Source organism: Xenopus laevis, chromosome 6S (genome assembly GCF_017654675.1).
Source record: "Xenopus laevis strain J_2021 chromosome 6S, Xenopus_laevis_v10.1, whole genome shotgun sequence".
Taxonomy (NCBI): Eukaryota; Metazoa; Chordata; class Amphibia; order Anura; family Pipidae; genus Xenopus; species Xenopus laevis.
Window position 1 is genome coordinate 24,048,620 of NC_054382.1, and position 20,786 is coordinate 24,069,405.

Consider the following 20,786-nt stretch of genomic DNA (forward strand, 5'->3'; position numbering starts at 1 on the left):
TCAGTTCTGTCTCTATGGGGCATATTTACTAAAGGGCAAATTGTGGGTTTTTTTTCGAAAATTCGCCAAAATGACAATTCGCAACTACATTGCCTTTTTACCAAAAGGCAGAGAAGACAATGCACTAGCGAATAACCTCAGCGCTAGAGAACTTTTGCAGGGCGAACGATTGTTAATCTGCAAATTTATTAAACTGTTAACTTCCCAATACGTTACCCTTTTCGCTAAAGTCTACTTCACCTGGTTCTACCTTGCGAATTTTTAAGATGAAGCTACATCCTCAACAATACTATGTCAGTTACATCATATCCTGTATTTAAAAAAAGTCATAAAAAAAGAAAAATGCTGGCGTTTTTTCATATTTTAATGTGGGATGTTTGAAAACTGTTAAATATGTTAGAATTGTGGGGGGAACTCTGCATTTTGGGTACATATAATGGCCATTTACATCCAAAAATGTAATTTTGTACATTGCGCTGCTTCATAAATGAGCCATCATGTCTTAATAGAAATGGTTGCATGATATAACAAGGATATTCTCTGCCAGCTCTGACCTGTACAAATGCCTCTTGGTACTGCCCTAAAACTGACTTGGGTATTTTACTACTGAGTGCTATTCTCATATCTACCACTAGGTGGGCATGGGAGCATTATTAGCAATGTAGGTGTCAGAGCACTGTTAACTAGTTACCTGCCTATTGTTTTGCTGATAGGCTGCTATGGGGGGGAGGGAAGGGGTGATAGCACTCCAACTTGCAGCGCAGCAGTAAAGAGTGGCTTAAGTTCATCAGAGCACAAGTCACATGCTTGAGGGTACCTGGGAAACTAACAACATGTCTAGCTTCACATCTAATTTTAAAAGTAAATGTAACAAAAAACGGTTTATTTCAATGCAGGATTTTGCTAGAGAAGTACTATAAACCAATGCATTTTTATCATGTTTAATCATGTTTATACTGTACACATTGCAGTACTATTGAAAGCTGCTTTGGGCACACTAGAAAAGCCACAAAATAAGTTAAAAATTGGTTTACATAAAAAAGAACATCTCCTAAAGGCCCTACGCGTTTCTTGCCCATGGGGCACTTAGTCATATTGTACATATTACTCTGTTGGCATCTCCTACATTGATCCTGGAGGTGCTAGAGATCCTGGGAGCAGCTATTAGGGTTATGTGATGATACAAACCTCACAGTGACAGGCCTTTGAATATTGCCCACAAGCATTTTGGTTTTAAAAGACAGTGTGGATTCCCCCGTTGGGTAACTATGGAAACACATCCCATTTGTAGACGCAAAGCTGCTATACATGCTGTGCTAATTAATGCTATGCAAATGTTTACCTGCATCTAAATATTCATGTACATTTTCATAAATATGCTCTTTAATCATTTAATATTGCCATTTTTTTATTATTGTTATTATTATTGTTGTTTTTAAAGAACATCATTTAGATGCTGGATGAAGTCATAAAGCAATTACCAATTCTTATGCAAAATATTATTTTTTTTTTCCCATCTTCTTAACCCAGACTATAGCAGTTTGCATTTGTGATATCGCACTTTTATAAACGGTAGTACCAAATTGATTTCATTAATTACACATTAATTCAACAATAAAGCTGTGTGAATACCAAGTTCTTCCATAGATATATTATTTAACTGAATTGCATATCATTTACCAGCACTGTAAACAGCTGCTGTACACTTAGGGGCAGATTTATCAAGGGTCGAATTTCGAGGGTTAAAAAACCCTCAAATTCGACCCTCGAAGTAAAATCCTTAGAATTCGAATATCTTATTCGAATGATCTTAGCGCAAGATGTTCGACTGAACGATTGAATAAAAATCGGATCGAGCGACAAAATCCTTCGAATTGAACGATTTGAATGATTTTAATCGATCGATCGAATGCTTTTTATTTGATCAAAAAAACTTAGAAAGTGCTCTGGAAGGTCCCCATAGGCTAACATTGTACTTCGGTAGCTTTAATGTGGCGAAGTATGAAGTCAAAGTTTTTTTTAAAGAGACAGTACTTCGATTATCGAATGGCTGAATAGTCAAAAAAAAATACTCCGAAATTCGAATATTTTTGCATTTGAACTATTCACTTGAGCTTAGTAAATCTGCCCCCTACACTCAAACACCAGCTCTATGCAGAAAAAAAGACCCTAGTAAAGGTTTGAGCATCATCATGTTCCACTTATTCTTTGTCTGTTGGTATATTAACTCTACATTACACTGCTGTTCATTTGGAGGTATGTGTGCAAGTCCATCGCCATTGTATTTGTTAATTTTTCAATGTATTTTGTACCAATGTAGAGTATGTAGGGATGCAGTTTGGGATACGCTACCCTCCAGTGCACAATATGAACCCAGGAGTAGTGATTTATTTGCCCCCAAGCAAAGCCACTGATACATGCTCAATATTTCAGGCATCAGTAGGCCAGAGAAAACTCCACCCCTAGTACATCTGCCGCACTTACTAATTGCCATTATGGATTATTGATTTGATTGTCTCATATAATCAACCATCTATTGGCAAATGCATTTCCCTCTAGTGAGAATGATCTCATTGGGTGACTGTGATATGATTAGTGCATGCTCTTTAGACATAAAGGGGCACAGCTACTTAGCTTGAGTGAAGGATTAGAATAAAAAATACTTCGAATTTCAAAGTATTTTTTTGACTACATCTACCATCGAATTGGCTACTTCGACCTTCGATTACGACTTCGAATCGAACGATTCAAACTAAAAATACTTCGACTATTCGATAGTCGAAGTACTGTCTCTTTAAAAAAAACTTCGACCACCTACTTCGCCACCTAAAACCTACCTAGCACCAATGTTAGCCTATGGGCAAGGTTCCCATAGGCTTTGTAGGCAATTTGGGATCGAAGGAAAATCGTTCGATCAATGGATTAAAATCCTTCGAATCATGCGATTCGAAGGATTTAATCGTTCAATCGATTATTCGAATGAATTGCGCTAAATCCTTCGACTTCGATATTCGAAGTCGAAGGATTTAACTTCGAGGGTCCAATATCGAGGGTCAATAGTAAATGTGCCCCTACAAGTTGTATAATAAAACCTGCCCTTTGGTTTATACAGTGTATTCTCTTATTTTCTCTTATTTATTCAGATGCTCTATAAGAAAAAAAAAGTAAAAATGCCATTAATGGATTCTAATAAAACAGTGATCTCCAGTGGCCAAATTATCACAATAGATTGCTTGCTCTGCATTTTTGAGTAATAATTTATGAATGATACATCTCTTAAGAGATTGGGAGGCCTTATTTGTTTTTAGAATTCATAACGGATTGCTACTGTATACTGTGCCTTTGCCATTTCTTCCATCATTAGTTTTATTCCACCAGCCAATTCAATGTACAATTAATGAATAGCAATTAACGGTGATGTAAATGCAATTTCCATCAATTTTACACTGATTATATTGCCATGGAAAGGTGTCATTTAACTGTTAAAGGGGTAATTGAACATTTGGTATGATGCAGCGGTATTCCGAGATAATGTGCAATTAGTCTTTTTTACCGTTTGTTGGTTTTTGAATTATTTATGTGTTCTGCGGCTCTCATGTTTGGAATTTATGTGTTTGCGGATAACCCTTGAAGCTTGGCAGAAAATAGGAGTTTAGAATGAAAGATAAATAGGATAGGGCAGTGGTGTCACTTGATTCCATATCTCGGGCTCTACGTCATATTACCACAACCTACACCCTCCTGCCCCCCCCCCCAAAAAAAAGGTTCAGACATCATATTTGCAGGCAAGAGGGGGTGCTAGGTACATGCAGGAGATTTCGGGGTCTCCCTGTATCCTTGAGTCGGGTCCCCCTGCAGGGTTTACTTTTAGATTATGCTACTGAGATAGAGTCTAACCAATGATAAGCAGCTATAAATACAACTATCTAGACTAGACATTGGTCATTGTTTCTATTTACATTTCTGTTTACATTTTCAGTTCTTCACCTTTAAGTTAAAAGAGGACTTTAGTGCATGATAAAAAATACACATTGAATTTGGCCATTTTGTGATTTGTCCCTCAGGTCTTGCAAGAGCCAAGTCTGTACCAAGCCACACGTATTCCAATGAAGTAGTGACACTCTGGTACAGGCCTCCAGATGTCCTCCTGGGCTCCACAGACTATTCCACCTGCCTTGACATGTGGTACGTATTTTAACTTCAAGCCTCTTAATAAATTTAAATTAAGTGCTGAGCTCCATATCAGTGGAGTCATCTATAAAGATGAAGATTATGATGGGAAAACCTTCACAGTGTATTTTTCATTGTGCACCCTATTCTACATTCTACTTTCCCTCAGTCTCTGCAGATTTGTGAGTGATTTATATATGTTATTGTCTTTTTCTCCATCTCTCACCTAAACATTTTGGCAGTTGAAAGAAAAAACATTCCAATCAATGGCACATTGCATTAGTATATCCATTAAACAGAGTCCAATGGGAACTCCATGTGAATTGAGAAGATTTCTCTCAGGTGTCTTTGTACCCAGCAAAAATTGCCACTACAAAATACATATATGCGTATACAGTATATATAGATAAGAGTGAAAAAGTAGGTCCCTAGATTTGTGATATCAATTGAGAACAACAATACATTTTTTTAAAGAATCAATCCCCTAATGTTGTCCAACAAGTATCTTCAAATGTGTCTTTTATTATTCGGATCTTATATACTTTACATGATATTTTTAGTGATTTTGTGAATTTGTCCCGTTTCGCTTCACCAAAAAATCTGTGAATTTTCCAAATTTTTCAATTCTGACACCGGTGATAAAGTCAATGGGCGTCCGAATTTATTCGCCAGCAGCGAATATGCGCCTGATTAATTTATTCGCCCATCACTAATTATTTTGTAAATTTTTTGTATACAGTTTTTTGGACACTTATAAATAGCAGCCCTTTCTTTGGAGGCCTTTTTTATAAACTGAACAAAAAAAAGAATACTGACCCAACAGCATAAATAGAGGTTTCTGGGCCCTACAGCAAAATAATTATAACCCCCCTAAAGGTTGGGAATCAACCATATTATATAAATATGTATTGAAACTGTTGGCATCCCATTGGGTGCCCTATATCTTCTGGAGCCCATAGCAGTCATGTGATCTGCTTCCTTGATTTTTATTTGTCTGGCTGTATTCTGTCTGCTTACTCTCTTACACAATGAGTTGACTCGCAGTGCAGGTCTGAGATGTGGTTCAGCAGGAATTCACCTCCATTGTCTTTCTAGCGCTTTCTGAATTACAGCTCCCTACAATCCTAATAAGTCATTAGCTGCTAGATCGTGGCTGGGTAAGGGTAATGGGAAATGCAGCTCAAAAGAACATGGAAAACCTTGGTTTGGTAAACGTTACTAAAGAAAATACCAGCAAAAATGTATCTGATATAGGGAAAAAAATAAAGAACATAATTCATATTTAATTTTAATTATAGGCATTATTTTTATTTACTGCTCCTTTGTCTCCTTACTGTAGTTTGTCTCTATTTAAGAACATTTAAAAAAACATATTTAAATATATTAGAAACATTTACAATATTAAAACCATAGTATGGTATATATATATATATATATATATATATATATATATATATATATATATATATATATATATATATATATATATATATATATATATATATATATATATATATATATATATATAGTCAAATCCAAGGGTCCTCTGCACTCAACCCATTATCAATATATTTAAGACAGCGACATTTTGTGCATACTGCTACTAAAAAATGCCTTACCCTTTAAACAAAACATATATATATATATATGTTAAGCTTCATTATATTTGTATCCCTTAATCTTTTTTTTTGTAATTCTCTATAAGTATGTTACTATTGTGGTTGTCACCAAAGACTATTACTACAAAGCAAGCTATAGTTACTGTACATATATATTCACACAGAAAGAAAACAGACAGTTGTTTCATCATTACACAAAGAAAAATGACAGTGAAACCACCTCTCAAATTAGGACTAAACAAGCTGTTTGGGATAGTATAATTCCTAGGAGGTCCTCTATACAGGCTTAACATTTCCAAATCTGGGTGAATTGAAACTGGCTGCTCAAACTGCACTATTAGGCATTTGTTAGGAAAAATAAATGATGTGGGGGAATCGTGTGACTGTGTAATGAATGAGAGTTGGTAGGGGTTCCTCAGGAAGAAAATAAGATGGGACTACAGTGTGTGTGGCACCAGCTGGGCCAGATAAAAGGACAAATATTGGATTTTGGAATATGCAAGGAAGCAGGTGTTACTGACTGCAGGTTATTTTTATGCTTCATTTGCTATTGCAGAGAATTAGAATTGTAACTAGAACTTAATGACCCACGTCATTAAGTCTCTTGTGTTCTCTCTCCAAATAATTTGCATAAAACACAATAATGAAGATGTATATTAAGGGGGTTATTTATTAAAATCCGGACTTTTCTGATATTTTATTTTAAAAAAAGTCAGATCAATCTAGAATTCACGATTTAACCTTATTTATTATTAAAAAGTTAATTTAATTGAATGGGGGGAAAAACTTGATAAAATCAAGCGAAAATTTTTTTTGCCCGAAAGCCAGAAATAGTTGGATTTTTGGGCGAATTCCAGCACAGAAACTTCCAAGTAGGGTATGGACCTCTCCCACTGACTTATATACAACCTCGGCAGGTCTGATTTTCAGATTCTGACTTTTTGCAGCCTCAGGATATAATAAATCTCGCAAAACTTTTAGTTTTTAAAGTAAAAAAACTAATTTTTCAAGTTTTTAGCATTTGGACTTTATTAAATAAACCCCTAAGTTATTGGGGGTCATTTATCAACACTGGGCAAATTTGCCCATGGGCCGTAACCCATGGGCAACCCATCAGATTGTTGCATTCAATGTTCTACTAGCAGCTGGCTTTAAAAAAGCTAATCACTGATTGGTTGCTAAGGATATCTGTGTTTAGAGCAAATTTGACCATTTTTGATAAATGAGCCCCATTGTGACTGCTCGTGGCTACACTCTGTAAAGTGGGCTGACTTTAGTATTGGAAAGTTTACATGGGAGATTTAAAAATATTAGACCCTTTATTTAAAAGGATACTGTCATGGGGAAAAAATTTTTTTCAAAATGAATCAGTTAATAGTGCTGCTCCAGCAGAATTTTGCACTAAAATCCATTTCTCAAAAGAGCAAACAGATTTTTTTATATTCAATTTTGAAATCTGACAAGGGGCTAGACATATTGTCAATTTCCCAGCTGCCCCAAGTCATGTGACTTGTGCTCTGATAAACTCCAATCACTCTTTACTGCTGTACTGCAAATTAGAGTGATATCATCCCCTCCCTTTTCCCCCCCAGCAGCCAAACAAAAGAACAACGGGAAGGTAACCAGATAGCAGTTCCCTAACACAAGATAACAGCTGCCTGGTAGATCTAAGAACAGTACTTAATAGTAAAAACCCATGTCCCACTGAGACACATTTAGTTACATTGAGAAGGAAAAACAGCAGCCTGCCAGAAAGCATTTCTCTCCTAAAGTGCAGGCACAAGTCACATGACTGGGGGCAGCTGGGAAATTGACAAAATGTCTAGCCCCATGTCAGATTTCAAAATTGAATATAAAAAAATCTGTTTGCTCTTTTGAGAAATGTATTTCAGTGCAGAATTCTGCTGGAGTGGCACTATTAACTGATGTGTTTTGAAAAAAACATGTTTTCTGATGACAGGATCCCTTTAACATAAATCTATCAAACCTATACATTTTAACATATCAAAGGGCCATGGATACCATGTATTCCTGATAACTTAAAACAAAATGTTAAAAAAATATGCAGTACATCGATGCAGTGGGGTTCTGAACCACAACCTTTTTAATTACATTAAATATTGGTAAGTACGGAACCTGTTATGAATGCTCAGGACCTGAATTTAATAAGATAAAATATTTATTCCTGATTGGCCATAAGTATATTTAGTAATACATTATAAACTGGTAATAAATACTATTTTATATAAACTAATTTATATATATATATATATATATATATATATATATTGAGCAGGATCATACGAACAGACGGGTCTTGAACAGGGTAAAGTCCATTTATTGTTCACATATAAAGATTCTGTGAGCAAAGCAGCATAAAACAAAATCCTTGCCCCACTTGGGCTCTGACTAATATACAGAGTAGTTTCCCTCTCTACTACCGATCCCCTACTGGGATTCCCGGCCAAACACAAACAGTACAACTCCCCATAGTCACAGTACCTTTGCAAATGTCCTTTCCCTTTGGGGAAAAATAAACAGCCGCTTCCAATGGCTACACTCTCCTCAGTGTGTCTCAATATTTCACTCTGAGCCCCAACCCTCTCTAGCAGCTAGCTGATCTAGCCTGCTAATTTTTCCCCAGGTAAAACTTTCTAGGGGAATTAACCCACTCAGAACTGCTGTACATATGGGAGTAAGACACGAACCTAGGGGAAATATACAGTTTCTCCCTTCACACTGTGTTCCAGTTACGCGTTCACAATATATACATATATATATATATACATATATATATTCATTAGTGTTGCAATTGGCAGCGGTGCCAAAAAAATCTGCAAGAGTTAAAGCACACTATGCAGTTAACCTAAATGAGCGCCAAAAAACCTCCCAATTTGCCAGACATAACAATGAAATTAACAGTTACGATAGTGTAATTAATGCCTTTGATCACAAGACAAATTCATCTCATCGCACTGTAGTAAACATGCGAGCAGCGTTTATTTTGACGCAAGAATATTCTCAGCGATAATGTGCTTATAAGCAATTTTATGAACCTTAGTAAACAAACCCCATAGTGGGCCCATGCTCTCGGTTAGATGTAGATTGCCAAACACATTCAGTGTCATATACAGTAGACCTACAGTATTATGGATATAAAAAAGAAAGAAGATTGTCCTTGGCTGGGAGATCCTCATGTATCTGGTAGGCCAGTCTGACACAGACCTAGTTTTAGTATCTGACAACATATACCCCTGTTATAGAGTCCAAATTGCATCTCCAATTCTCTGAACACATCCCAACAATGCTAAATCCCACCCAAGGCCACAACCCATTTCAGTCCATTTCAGATTTCAACATAAATCAGTTTGAGGGGCAAAGAAACTTTTGACAACACAGGACTGTTATATACAGGTGTGTAATAATGACTTTTCACATCAACATCCAGTGTCGGACTGGCCCGGCAGGACACCGGGAAAATACACGGTGGGCCCAGATCTCCGCAAAAAAGTTATTTTTCCGCAGCGCCATCAACTCCTTCATGCAGATGCGCTGAGCAGCGCCTTCGTGTGCGTGTACTCGGCGCGTCACATTTGGGTGGCGGGGGGGATGGAGGGGGGCCCTGGACAGTAGTCCTGGTGGGCCCAGACCCCCCAGTCCGATCCTGTCAACATCTTCTGAACATGTGTGATGGGTGGATGGATGGATTTGTCTAATGCAAGAAAATTGGACAAATCCATCCACCCATTACACAAATTCATGTGACTTAACTTAGTCTTAGTCTTAACTATGCACCTGTAAGTAGCAGTTCTGTACTTTTTACAAATCACTAAAAAGACTAAATCTAACATAACAGCAACTACCATGGTCTAACTCCAGATTAGATGAAAGGGGGGTGCCTACAAGAGTCTTATTCCAGAATTTATCCATGTCTTCTTCCTAGTCAAGTGGTTTACTCATAGCTACATTGTTTCTGTACGGCAAGGGGATCTATATTTAAAACTCAGGACATAATTGAGTCCTTTGGTGGAATAAATGAATATAGAAGATGCAGTATACTAAAGAATCACCCTGTATCCACAATATCGGGCTTTGAATGTCATGCTGCTAACACTTAAGAGTCTTATGGGAGCTTCAGCTGTCAGTATTTGTTCTTTGCACTTCAACTTCAAGTCATATTAAAGTGATTGGCAACTCGGTTCCCCAAGAGATTGTGTAGCAGCTGAGATATTGATATGTTTTACAGCAGAAATCAACTTTAATTTTACTGACTATGGCTGTTTGTGTTGGCTATTAATGCATTATCTGACCCTACCTATGCAGCAGGGTTAGAAAACCACATCAGCACTACACACTGCTGAAATGGTCAATAGGGGCAATAATCGTAACTTTCCTGTGGGATTCCCCATTATTATTCTGATGGCACAAATGCACGAGGATCAAATATAGTGTTGCATTTTTCATTAGACTGAGAAAATTATATGTAAAAAACATGTTTTCTTTCCTGGAAATGGAGAATGAAGGATTAGCACTCAATCATGAACCTTATAATTTTATTTTATTGCTTCTGGCAGCTCCTGCTTTAAAAACACTGTTTTGTGTTGTTTGATGAGAAGAACAATCTATAAAAGAAAATATAAGCATATAAGCAATACTTGTGTTTATAAGAGCAGGGTGGCAGCTCCGTAAGGCTATAAGGAAGATCAACAAACATGGGCTTTCAGGTTCCAAACATGTGTTAAATTTGAATGCAATAGTCCAATGTCATGTACTGGTGCTTTATAAACCATGTGCCGTTCCATGAGAGGAAACAAAGTTCTACAGTACTATCCTTGTGGCATTTCACAGAGTATATTAACTTTCTCAAGGATAAGCAAAGAAGCCATACTATTAAGCTTGCATGGGTTGACCCTTTTGACCCCCTTCCCCTGGCCTGACAGCTGTGCCCTGCAGAAGTGATGAAAACCAGGGTCTCTTGTAGACAGGACACCCCTCTGAAGGTCAAAGTTCTGTATCTGTCTAGTCTGCACACATAGGCATTAGCATGGATACTGTAATCCTTTGGCAGCTGTAATTAGGCATGGCGGACAGGCAATGGTAGCTTGTTAAAAGATGGTCTCAGTTTATGTCATTTGAATTTTAGTTTTGATTCTTAAGAGACTCATATTTTATTTTCTTTGCACTGAAACTGGACTAGTTATTACAGTCGGTGTTACACAAAGTTAGGGTGATCCCAAAGAATTTTCCACTTCCACTTAATTATTTTATTTTCCCTTTCCCAAATGCAGAAGTTATTATTCATGTTGCAACCAATTTTATATTGGTTATACGATTCTGCATGTCAGCTACAGCTTTCCTTATCACCCTCTATAACATTCCTATATCAACTCAATCCTGAGATTTTTCTATTAGCCTTTGTAGGTAGATGCTAAAAACTCGCCTTAGTTGTGTAATTTGGCCCATTAATTAGCAACAGTATATTCATGACTCATGATTCATGACTAAAATACTAAAATTTCACTAACTGATCTGTCAGTTAATATTTTTGATGGAAATGTGACTCATATAGGGAATATTATGCTAAAGAATAAAGCGGGGGAGGGGGCTAAATAAATGTGTAGCCGGTCTAACACTTCACTAGACAGCCCTGAATATCAAGTCTTTTACGGAAGGCTCCTCTGAGAAACAAACTCATCTTTATTCACAAGTGTAATTTTGAAGAGGATGTCATTGTGTTCATCTGGAAGGCAAATTTTATTTGAAATGTCAGTGTCAAAACTTGTAAGAATTTTGCTGTAAATGTCAGTTCTCTGTGTTAAAGGCCTGAAGGGGAGGATGGGGGAATCTCGTCTGTCAGGTGTTTAATGTGTCATGAGGTCCATTTCTGCTATTCCCCTTATTGAAATTACCTGTATAACAAAATTAACTACATAGGAAGCAGACTGCGACTGCAGGAGGGCCCAGGAGGTACATGGGCCCCATGAGGACTTAATTCATATACAATTTCAATAAAATAAATATTGGTAAAACAAGTCAACCTTTAGACATTATTGCTGTGGGGCCCAGTAATATCTAGTTAGCACCATGACTGTTTGTAGGGCATTCCTAAAATCCTAAACAAACACTGATGTAATTTAAGGGCAGATTTATTAAGGGTTGAATAGTAAATTCGAATTTTCTAATTGTTTTTTGGTGTAAAAATTCACACCTTCACATTTTAATCCCCCAATTCGAATGTAAATTCGAATGTGAGATTTATCAGATCTTGACCATGGAAAAAGTTCTAATTTGAATATTTGCTACCTAATACCTGCCAAGTCAATGGCATAGGTCCGTTGAACCATTTGAATATGTTAATTGCCTTCCTTACCTTCAAGTTTTTTTTTGGATGGAAAACTTAATTCGAATTTGATTCGAATTTGATTTGAATTTTCGGTTCAGGACTATTAGTTTGAATATTAGATGTTCACATTTTTTCTTAAATAACCTCCCATTCGAGTTGTGACTATATTCAAATTTATTAGAGTAAAAAAAAAATTCACATAAATAAACTTTGATAAATCTGCCCAGTGGTGTATTTATAATTTTGTATTAAAGTCTTAATGGAAAACTATACCCCCAGAATGAAAACGTAACCAATAGATAGTTTATATAATATTTAGGGGGTTATTCATCAAAATCAGATTTTTTCAACCAAACTAGAATCCATGATTTAATCTTAAATGTATTATTAAAAAAGCTTGATTTAATCATATTGGGGAAAAACTCAATAAAATCAAGTGAAAACTCAAAAGCCCAAACTTTTATGATTTTTTCCCGGAAAACATGTTCGATTTTTGGGCTAATTCCAGTACAGACCCCAGAAACTTCCATATAGGCTAGGGACCTCTCCCATTGACTAATATACAACATCAGCAGGTCTTAGACGGCAGATTCATACATTTTGCAAAATTCAGATTTTATAGTATAAAAAAGTTGAATTGTACGATTTTTTAGCATTTGGACTTTAATAAATAACCCCCTTAGTGACTTGTTAAAGAATCTTACTAAACTAGAATATAGATATCCATGAATATTGCCCTTTTCCATCTTGTCCCTTCAGCCCCCATTTTGTGATGGTCTCTGTGCTGCCTCAGAGATCACCTGACCAGAAATACTGCAGCTCTATCTGTAATAGGAAGAAGTGTGGAAGCAAAAGAACTTTATCCAATAATTGGCTCATGTGACCTAACATGTATGGTTTGTTTGGTTTTTGAGTGCATCATGAATGGTAGGATCCCAGAGGGATGGCCCTTAGTATGTAAATTGGCAGTTTTCTATTTAGGATTACCCAATGGCACATATTACTTAAAAGTATATTTTTATCAGAATGACTTATTTAGATGAAGCCGAGTTTAACACATGTGCTGTTTTATGTGATATATTTTTTATAGAGATCTACATTGTTTGGGGGTATAGTTTTTCTTTAACATCTTCATGTTGTTTATATTCCCCAACAGAACCATCTCTGTCATTCTCTATTATAATTTTGATAAGCCTTTTACTATTCTGTAATACTGTTGCTTGGACAAGAGCTTGGTGCTTATATATTGGTGGTGGAACGTTTTGGTCACTCTTGGATACTTAAAGTATCCTCCCCCCCAAGTCCTCTGTCTTTTTGTCAATAATAATTTTAATATAATTCCTACCAGTTACAAGCATTTTTCAGCCTAACCAGTTTCTCCCTGTAAAGTCTCTAATCTGGGTTTAGTGTCCAAGAGAGCATAGGGTATTTTAATGGATGTGCCGAAGGCCACACCGGAATTAGTTCTGGCCCCCTCCGATGTAGTCCAGTGAGTTTACCACATTCTTTGTTTTCAGATATGTTGGAACCATATATTTGCTCTTTTCCTATGTAGGCGAGTACTTTTAGTCCTTCTAGTAATTCTGAGCCAGATAACACAATTTGGCTTTGTAATGAAACTCACAGAAGTTCATTTTAAACTTACCTTGTATCCATTCCAGGTACTATAAGCACTTGACTAAGATTTATTGTGCCTCTCACTGTGTAATGGAGCCCTAAGGAGAGTAAATGATGAGTGGCAGTTTAATCAATCCAGCTTCTTCAGTAGGCAGCCTGGACAGATGGAACATGATTTCTAATCTCCTACTTTTCCAATTTACTTTAGGCATAGGGGTTGATAATTAAACTATTTTTCTGTCCTATATTATCGTTTCATGGGAACAAAAGAAAATGTTGTGGTTTTGTTTATGAACATTGGAAGCGTGACTCAGGGTAACCCTATTCTTTGGTCCATGGGAATTGCTGTGCACAGTAGACATCTTTTAGCAGAATGTTAGAGTATGCAATACTGGAGACACGCCAAGCTTCCCAACAGAGGAAAAGGGGCCCTGGAATAAATGGCTTTGAAGGATACTGTGCATCTGGTGTGTTTATATTAGAGACATTCTGCTTTCCTACTTTGCTGTTTATATTTGGAATGCTGGTTTTAATAAACAAGAGAATGGAAAATTAAACAGGAAAGTATAAATATGTGCCCTTTACTTCTGTTTGCATGTCTCTGTTTATTGACAGACTGCTAATTGCTGCTCTCTGTGTGAAGATGCTACTGGAGCAAGAAAATGGCAGCAGTCCTTTCCAGTAGGATGCTCTGTATTTAATTTTGAGGGCTTCTAAACTTAAAAGGGTTGTTCACCTTTAAATCAGCTTTTAGTATGATGTAGAGAGTGATATTCGGAGACAATTTGCAATTGATTTGAATTTTTTATAATTTGTGTTTTTTCAGTTATTTAGCTTTTTATACAACAGTTCTACAGTTTTCACCTTCAGCAATCGGGTCATTAGGGTCCAACTTTCTCTAGCAACCATACATTTTTATCCTTACAGATAAGGACAGTGTTGGACTGGGATGCCAGGGGCCCACCAGAAAACCTTAGACCGTGGGCCCACTTTCCAAGCTATTATTCCTCCTCTACTCACTCGAACTCTTTATTCTCCTAGTCTTTTATCTCTACATACTATACTTAATTCTCCCATAATTAAACCTCTTAAAGAAATAGGGAATGGCCAAGAAATATGCCAAATGAGTAGAAGCAAGAGGGCCCACTGACACCTGGGCCCACCGGGAGTTTTCCTGGTATCCCTGTGGGCCAGTCCGACACTGGATAAGGATAGGGTCAGTGACCCTCATTTCAAAGTTGGAAAGAGGCAGAAGAAGAAGGCAAATAATGCACAAACTATAAAAAAGAAAATGTTAAGACCGATTGAAAAGTTGCTTAGAACTAGCCATTCTATAACATACTAAAAGTTAACTTAAAGGTGAACCACCCCTTTAAGCTGTGAATTTATATAGCTGTTCTAACACAGGGTACAATATTTACGAAATATCAATATACACTATGTGGCAGATTTATCAAGGGTCGAAGTGAAAATTCGAAGTAAAAAAATTTACATTTCGAGCTATTTTTGTGTACTTTGACTAGGGAATAGTCCAAATTCGATTCGAGTTTGAAAAAAAATCGAAAATTTGAATATCTAACTTTATTATGTACGGTCTCTTTTAAACTTCAACTTCAACCTTTTGCCATCTAAAACCTGCCGAATTGCTGTTTTAGCCTATGGGGGACCTCCTAGAACTTATTTGGAGTCAATTGGTGGACTTTGAAAAATCAAAGTTTTTTTTTTAAAATACTTTGAATCGAATTCGATCTTACTACGTTTCAGATGTTGATTTTACCCCATTTTCTTATGCATTATTCATAGCCCTGCTATAGTTTCAATTCCTTGTCCTCATTCGTTTGTAGGGGCGTTGGGTGCATATTTGTGGAAATGATCCAGGGAGTCGCCACATTTCCAGGAATGAAAGATATCCAAGACCAATTGGAACGGATATTTCTGGTGAGTGCAATATTCTCAGTTTGATTCCCTCTATTTTTTTATTCATGAGACATGATAGGGCTGAAAGCAATTGAGATTGATTTGATGTGTATGCAAATGTATGTGCCGAAGTACACCGAGAATGGTATTTTGTGTTATGCTAATTTGAATCTCTGCCTATTTTTGGAACAAAAATACAGGATTATTTTTGGAACACAAATACAGGATGACTATGAAGATATTTTATACTGTATGCACTCTACTTTGTGTCCATTGTAGACCACTGCACTTGCAGAGCACCAGTGTTTATCTACACGTTATCAGCAGCTAGGGATTCAGTTTAATACACATAAAGACATGCATTTTTCCATGTATTTTTGCCAACATTTTACAAACATATTTTGCACTTGTTCATTCATGCATTACAATGATCTATTCATGTTGGTTGCAAAGCTATCTATTTCCCATACACAGTATTTGGAATGTTTGTGACCTTTGATTCTTGCTGGTGAATCACGGGCTTCTGACATAATGATGTTTTGCCCTGTAAAGCAGCCTCTCTGTTGAGTTCTTTAAATAGTCTAATATAGATAAAGGGAGGTTTATCTATCTAGTGGGCTGCAATATACACTAAGGGGGTTATTTACTAAACTGCAAAAATCACGAAAAATTTGATTTTTTTTTTATAAAATCGGACTTTCAAAAAAAAAATCACAAATTTTTTGCAATTTATCAAACCCAGAGGATGGGAAAAGTCAGAATCTGAAAATCCGGCATCTCAGACCTGTCGAGGTTGCATATAAGTCAATGGGAGAAGTCCCAATGATTTTTTGATGTGTGCTGGGTTTTTGGCAATACCCCGAAGTTTTCGGGTGAAAAATCAGAAAAGATTGTGTAAAAAAGGATGAAAAAACGATTTTTCCGGATTTTTTCCCGCAAACAAAATTTTCAGGAAAGTGTATTAATAAATAAGCCCAAAAAACCGAAAATATTGAGATAAATTCGGATAAATAACCCCCTAACACACTACACTTCTGTGTCAGCAAATTATCAGGATGACAATTTTACACCTGTTGTGCTCATACAGTTGCCATGGAATGATTGCACCCTGTAAATTTTACACAGCATTGTGAGCACACAAATGGGTCTTCAAGTAGGGCTAAAGTACAACATTTTACCAGCTTGCAGAGGCCAATCGCTTCAGTGCTTTGTAATGTAATTAACTCCCTCAGCTTCAGTTGAAACTAATTGTATTTGCATTTGATATACAGTTGAGTAAAATAAGCCATAACAATTCCAGGTCAAAAGTCATTGGTTTAAGATGACATAATAGCCAAGTCATCCCTGGAGGGCATTGATCTGTGTTTGAGTGATTTGATCATAAGCAAGCTTGTTGCTACAGAATCAAATATTTGTTTTTTCTTTCCTCTGTATTATTGGCAGTTTGACATAAAAAATATAATAGGGGTGGTCTACTTGAGTTTTTTTGCCTTCTCCCATCTTAGTGAAGAAGGTGTTCCTCAGGACCTCAGGACTATCTCCCCGAACTGCCTCAGCATTTTTTCCCCATAGGCTACAACGCAAAATCGCCTGCGCTAATGCACACGCGGCGAAGCTTTTTCAATAGTCGCCCAAAGTTGCCTCAGTGAGGCAAAAACGCTGAGGCAGTTTGGGGAGATAGTCGCGCAAAAAACGTGGCGATTAGTCGCCAGGCGACAAAACCTCCCCGAATCTCCTCGTCTGGCCTTACCCTTAAATTGAATGTGGCTCATGGATTTGTAAGTTTAGTTTTGGATTAGTGTCATGTGTAAACCTCTGACCAGTTATTCTTAGCTAAAGGGGACAGGGGAGCTGGTGTTGTACCTGTAAAGTCTTAATGGCTGCAAATGTTTTTTAAAGCAAGCAATTAGGAGGACCTTGTTATTGGCTGAAATTCTGCAGCCAATCACAGATCAGGTTGTGTAGTTCAAATAGTGAATGGACTCCTGAAAAACTAAAAAAAAATTATATTTTATTTGTGGAAATCTTTGGGGGAGAGCATTGGATATTCCCTTCCTGTTACAGGTGTAAGGGGCTAATTTCATGTTATATTATGGGACATACCTAATTACCTAATACCACCCTGTTTTCAAAAATGTTGGGAGAACAAATACAATTGTACATATTAGAGATCGAGTTGCAGTTCTTCATGCTTTCAGTGGTCAATAAACTGTATATTGTACGTAAATATATACAACAGTGAGGAAGTACTACACACATAATCTGCTTTAAGATTAAGGGATTTATACTGATTATATTTAAATTTTCCACTATTAAATTATGATTCCAGACAGGCCAATCTGATATGGCACAGAGGAAAACAACCAACATACCAAGTAGTATCAGAAATATTTTAATAACAGGAAAGAATGGAGTGATGACAGACACGTCTCCAGAACCATGCAAGAGGCAATCCAAAAATGTAGCTTTAAATCTGATAACAAGTTGCTTTGTGATGAAATACAAATAGATGCAAGTAAATCTTCATACCACTCACTTACAATGAGATAAATAGCCAACATAACTCTTTACTTAGCCTGTTGTCTACCAGTGGCGAGGAATACTTGACATTTTGCTAGATATAATTTACTTTCTTGTTAGATTTCTGCCTAACATTGCTTTATTTTACTCTTGGGAGAATAACAATGTATTGGCTGAGACAGGGGAGGGAAGCTGCAGAAGAACTGACATGGGATATTGCCCATGTTTGTAGAATAATGGGAAAAATATTGAATAAAGAAGAAAATAATATAATTCATTTGTAAGAATGAGTAAAGAGTGTAGGACTAACTCACATACTGTATAAGATAACTTGCACAAATGCTAGTAGTTGGAGTCATTGCTGGTCGGTTGCTATGTTCCTACTTATCCTAATAACCAGCCAGAGTTGAGAGGGCCTGAATAGAAAGGTCAGTAATAGATGATATTTGTAAAATGGACCCTTAAAATTAATAAATTCTGAGATTGCAGCACTGACCTACAACTGGGGATGGCGGTGTAACGATTCAGTAGACTGGAGAATGATGGAGACAGTATGTGATGGCTGTATGCTCAGTGGTGTAGATGGAGGAATAGGTCAAGCACAGATAAGTAGCAGAGAGCTGAGGGGAAGTGATAGAATTTGCCACAAGGCACTTTTATTAAATCATACTGACACTTTTCACTAGTACAGACACCAGTATTGTAAAATAAACTTCCTCTTTGGGTCTATTGTGCAGAAGGGGTATTAAAAAAAACAAAAGATTTATTAATCTCACTTCAATGCCATCTACAATCCATGTTACTTACTCATACTTGACACATTTTACACCAGTTATCAGGGCAGGGATTCTTCCCAATCTGGATTAGTCAGGTCTGAGATGGTGTAAAATAATAGTGTCATTTTAGCCATTGATGTAGAGTAAAATATCGGGATTAAGCCAAGAATTGAACAGAGTAGGTGGAGCAGATGTAGTAGAGAGGGTCACCGCTGTTGGCACAGAAGGAGTCACGTCATGAACTCATGGGTGAGTGACTGGGGAAACTAATACAGGCACAGTCATAATGGGTCCCAAGAATTAGTGGGGTATCGGCAAAGGCAAATTATTCTCCCTGGCTCTATGAGGAAACCTTGTGTTGTATTGTGATGGTGTAATAACTTAATTATAATAATAATAATAATCCGCCATCTTTTGTGAAACAAGCTGCAAAAATCCACCATGATAAATTAGTAGCTGAGACGAAAAAGGCCTCAAATGAAAAAATGCCTATTGACTTTAATGCATTTGGGCAAAAAAGTCGCCGAGACAAAAAAGTTGCCACAAGAAAAACACCCATTGACTTTGATGAGAAAAAATTGTCAAGTGCATAGAAAATTGTCGCAGGTAAAGGAAAATGTTGATGCCTATTGATGTCAACGCATTTCATGAATTTTTTGCATTTTTGGCAAAGTGAAATGGGACAGACATCACTAGTTACAAACAAAGACAGTTTCAAGCTTTTCCAAAATCCTTTTTTGCTACAATTCAGATAAATGTTTAAAGGCTTAAAACATTTTTCATTGGTGCTTTTATTTAAGGGTAATGTGGATTTCATTTGTACAAGCGTTCAGCCTGTGGCATGTTTCCACTCCATCTATTCTGTAATGTGGCTGAACATGGTTTGGATGGGAATAGGCTGGCCGCACATCACTAGTGATAAAAAGTTGCCATACAAGGTCATAAATATCTCTGCCATGTTACACCTGCGCCTTAATGTTTGTATTTAGTGAGGCTTAGTGCTTTGAACAACTTCCATATTGCTGACATGGACACATTGCCTAGAAGTGCTGACGTCCGGTGTGATTTAACTAAAGAGCGAATTGCTTCGTTTATCAAAATGTTAATGCAATCTGAGATCTTTTTTGCTTGTCTATCACTTCTGAGTATGAGACAATTACTCCAGGCAATTAGTTTATATTCTTCATTCAGATATAAAGTCTGGAGTGGCGTGAAATAAGCAGTATTGATTTCTCAGCCAGGGTTTTATCAACTATAAGGCTTAGATTTCTCTAAGGAACCAGTCGCTTGTGAAGTGAAATGAAAAAACACTTTTTCCTATTAAGATGGACTTGATTTAGATCATGTCCAGTGTTGAACATTATGTAACCCAATATAGGTGGCTCGTGCCCTGTTAACTTGAAGAGCAGGGGTTCTGAGTTTGCTTCTGACCCAAGACTTTGCATGTTCTCCCCATGTCTGTGTTGGTTTCCCTCCACTGATCTTTTCTTAAAGGGGAACGTTAACTTTTAGTATGTTATAGAATGTTTTATTATCAACTTTGCAATTGGCCTTTTTTTAATAGCTTTACATTTATTTTCCTTCCTCTTTCTAGCTTCCAGATGAGGGTCACTGACCCCAGCAGACAAAAAACTACTGCTCTCTGTGACTACAATTGTATTGCTATTGTTACCTTTTGTTACTTATTTTTCTACCATGTAGCCCACAATATATAATGTATGGCATCTGATCTATTTAATGGGCTAAAACAAGCGTTACTCGACAAATGATACCTCTGCCCTTCTCTTGCCCTTGTCTATGTTCCAAATGAGTGGTGGGCATTAG

At 36.9% G+C, this 20,786-nt stretch overlaps 1 protein-coding gene across 4 annotated transcripts in view; it reads left to right on the forward strand.

Annotated features, from left to right (window-relative positions):
* cdk14.S (cyclin-dependent kinase 14 S homeolog) overlaps positions 1-20,786 on the forward strand; it is a 288,439-nt gene that overhangs the window by 161,939 nt on the left and 105,714 nt on the right. For all 4 annotated transcript variants that reach the window (XM_041567463.1, XM_018269154.2, XM_018269153.2 and 1 more), the window contains 2 exons: positions 4,065-4,185; positions 15,594-15,687. In XM_041567463.1, the coding sequence (XP_041423397.1) occupies positions 4,065-4,185; positions 15,594-15,687 (215 nt within the window). The remainder of the gene's footprint in view (positions 1-4,064; positions 4,186-15,593; positions 15,688-20,786) is intronic.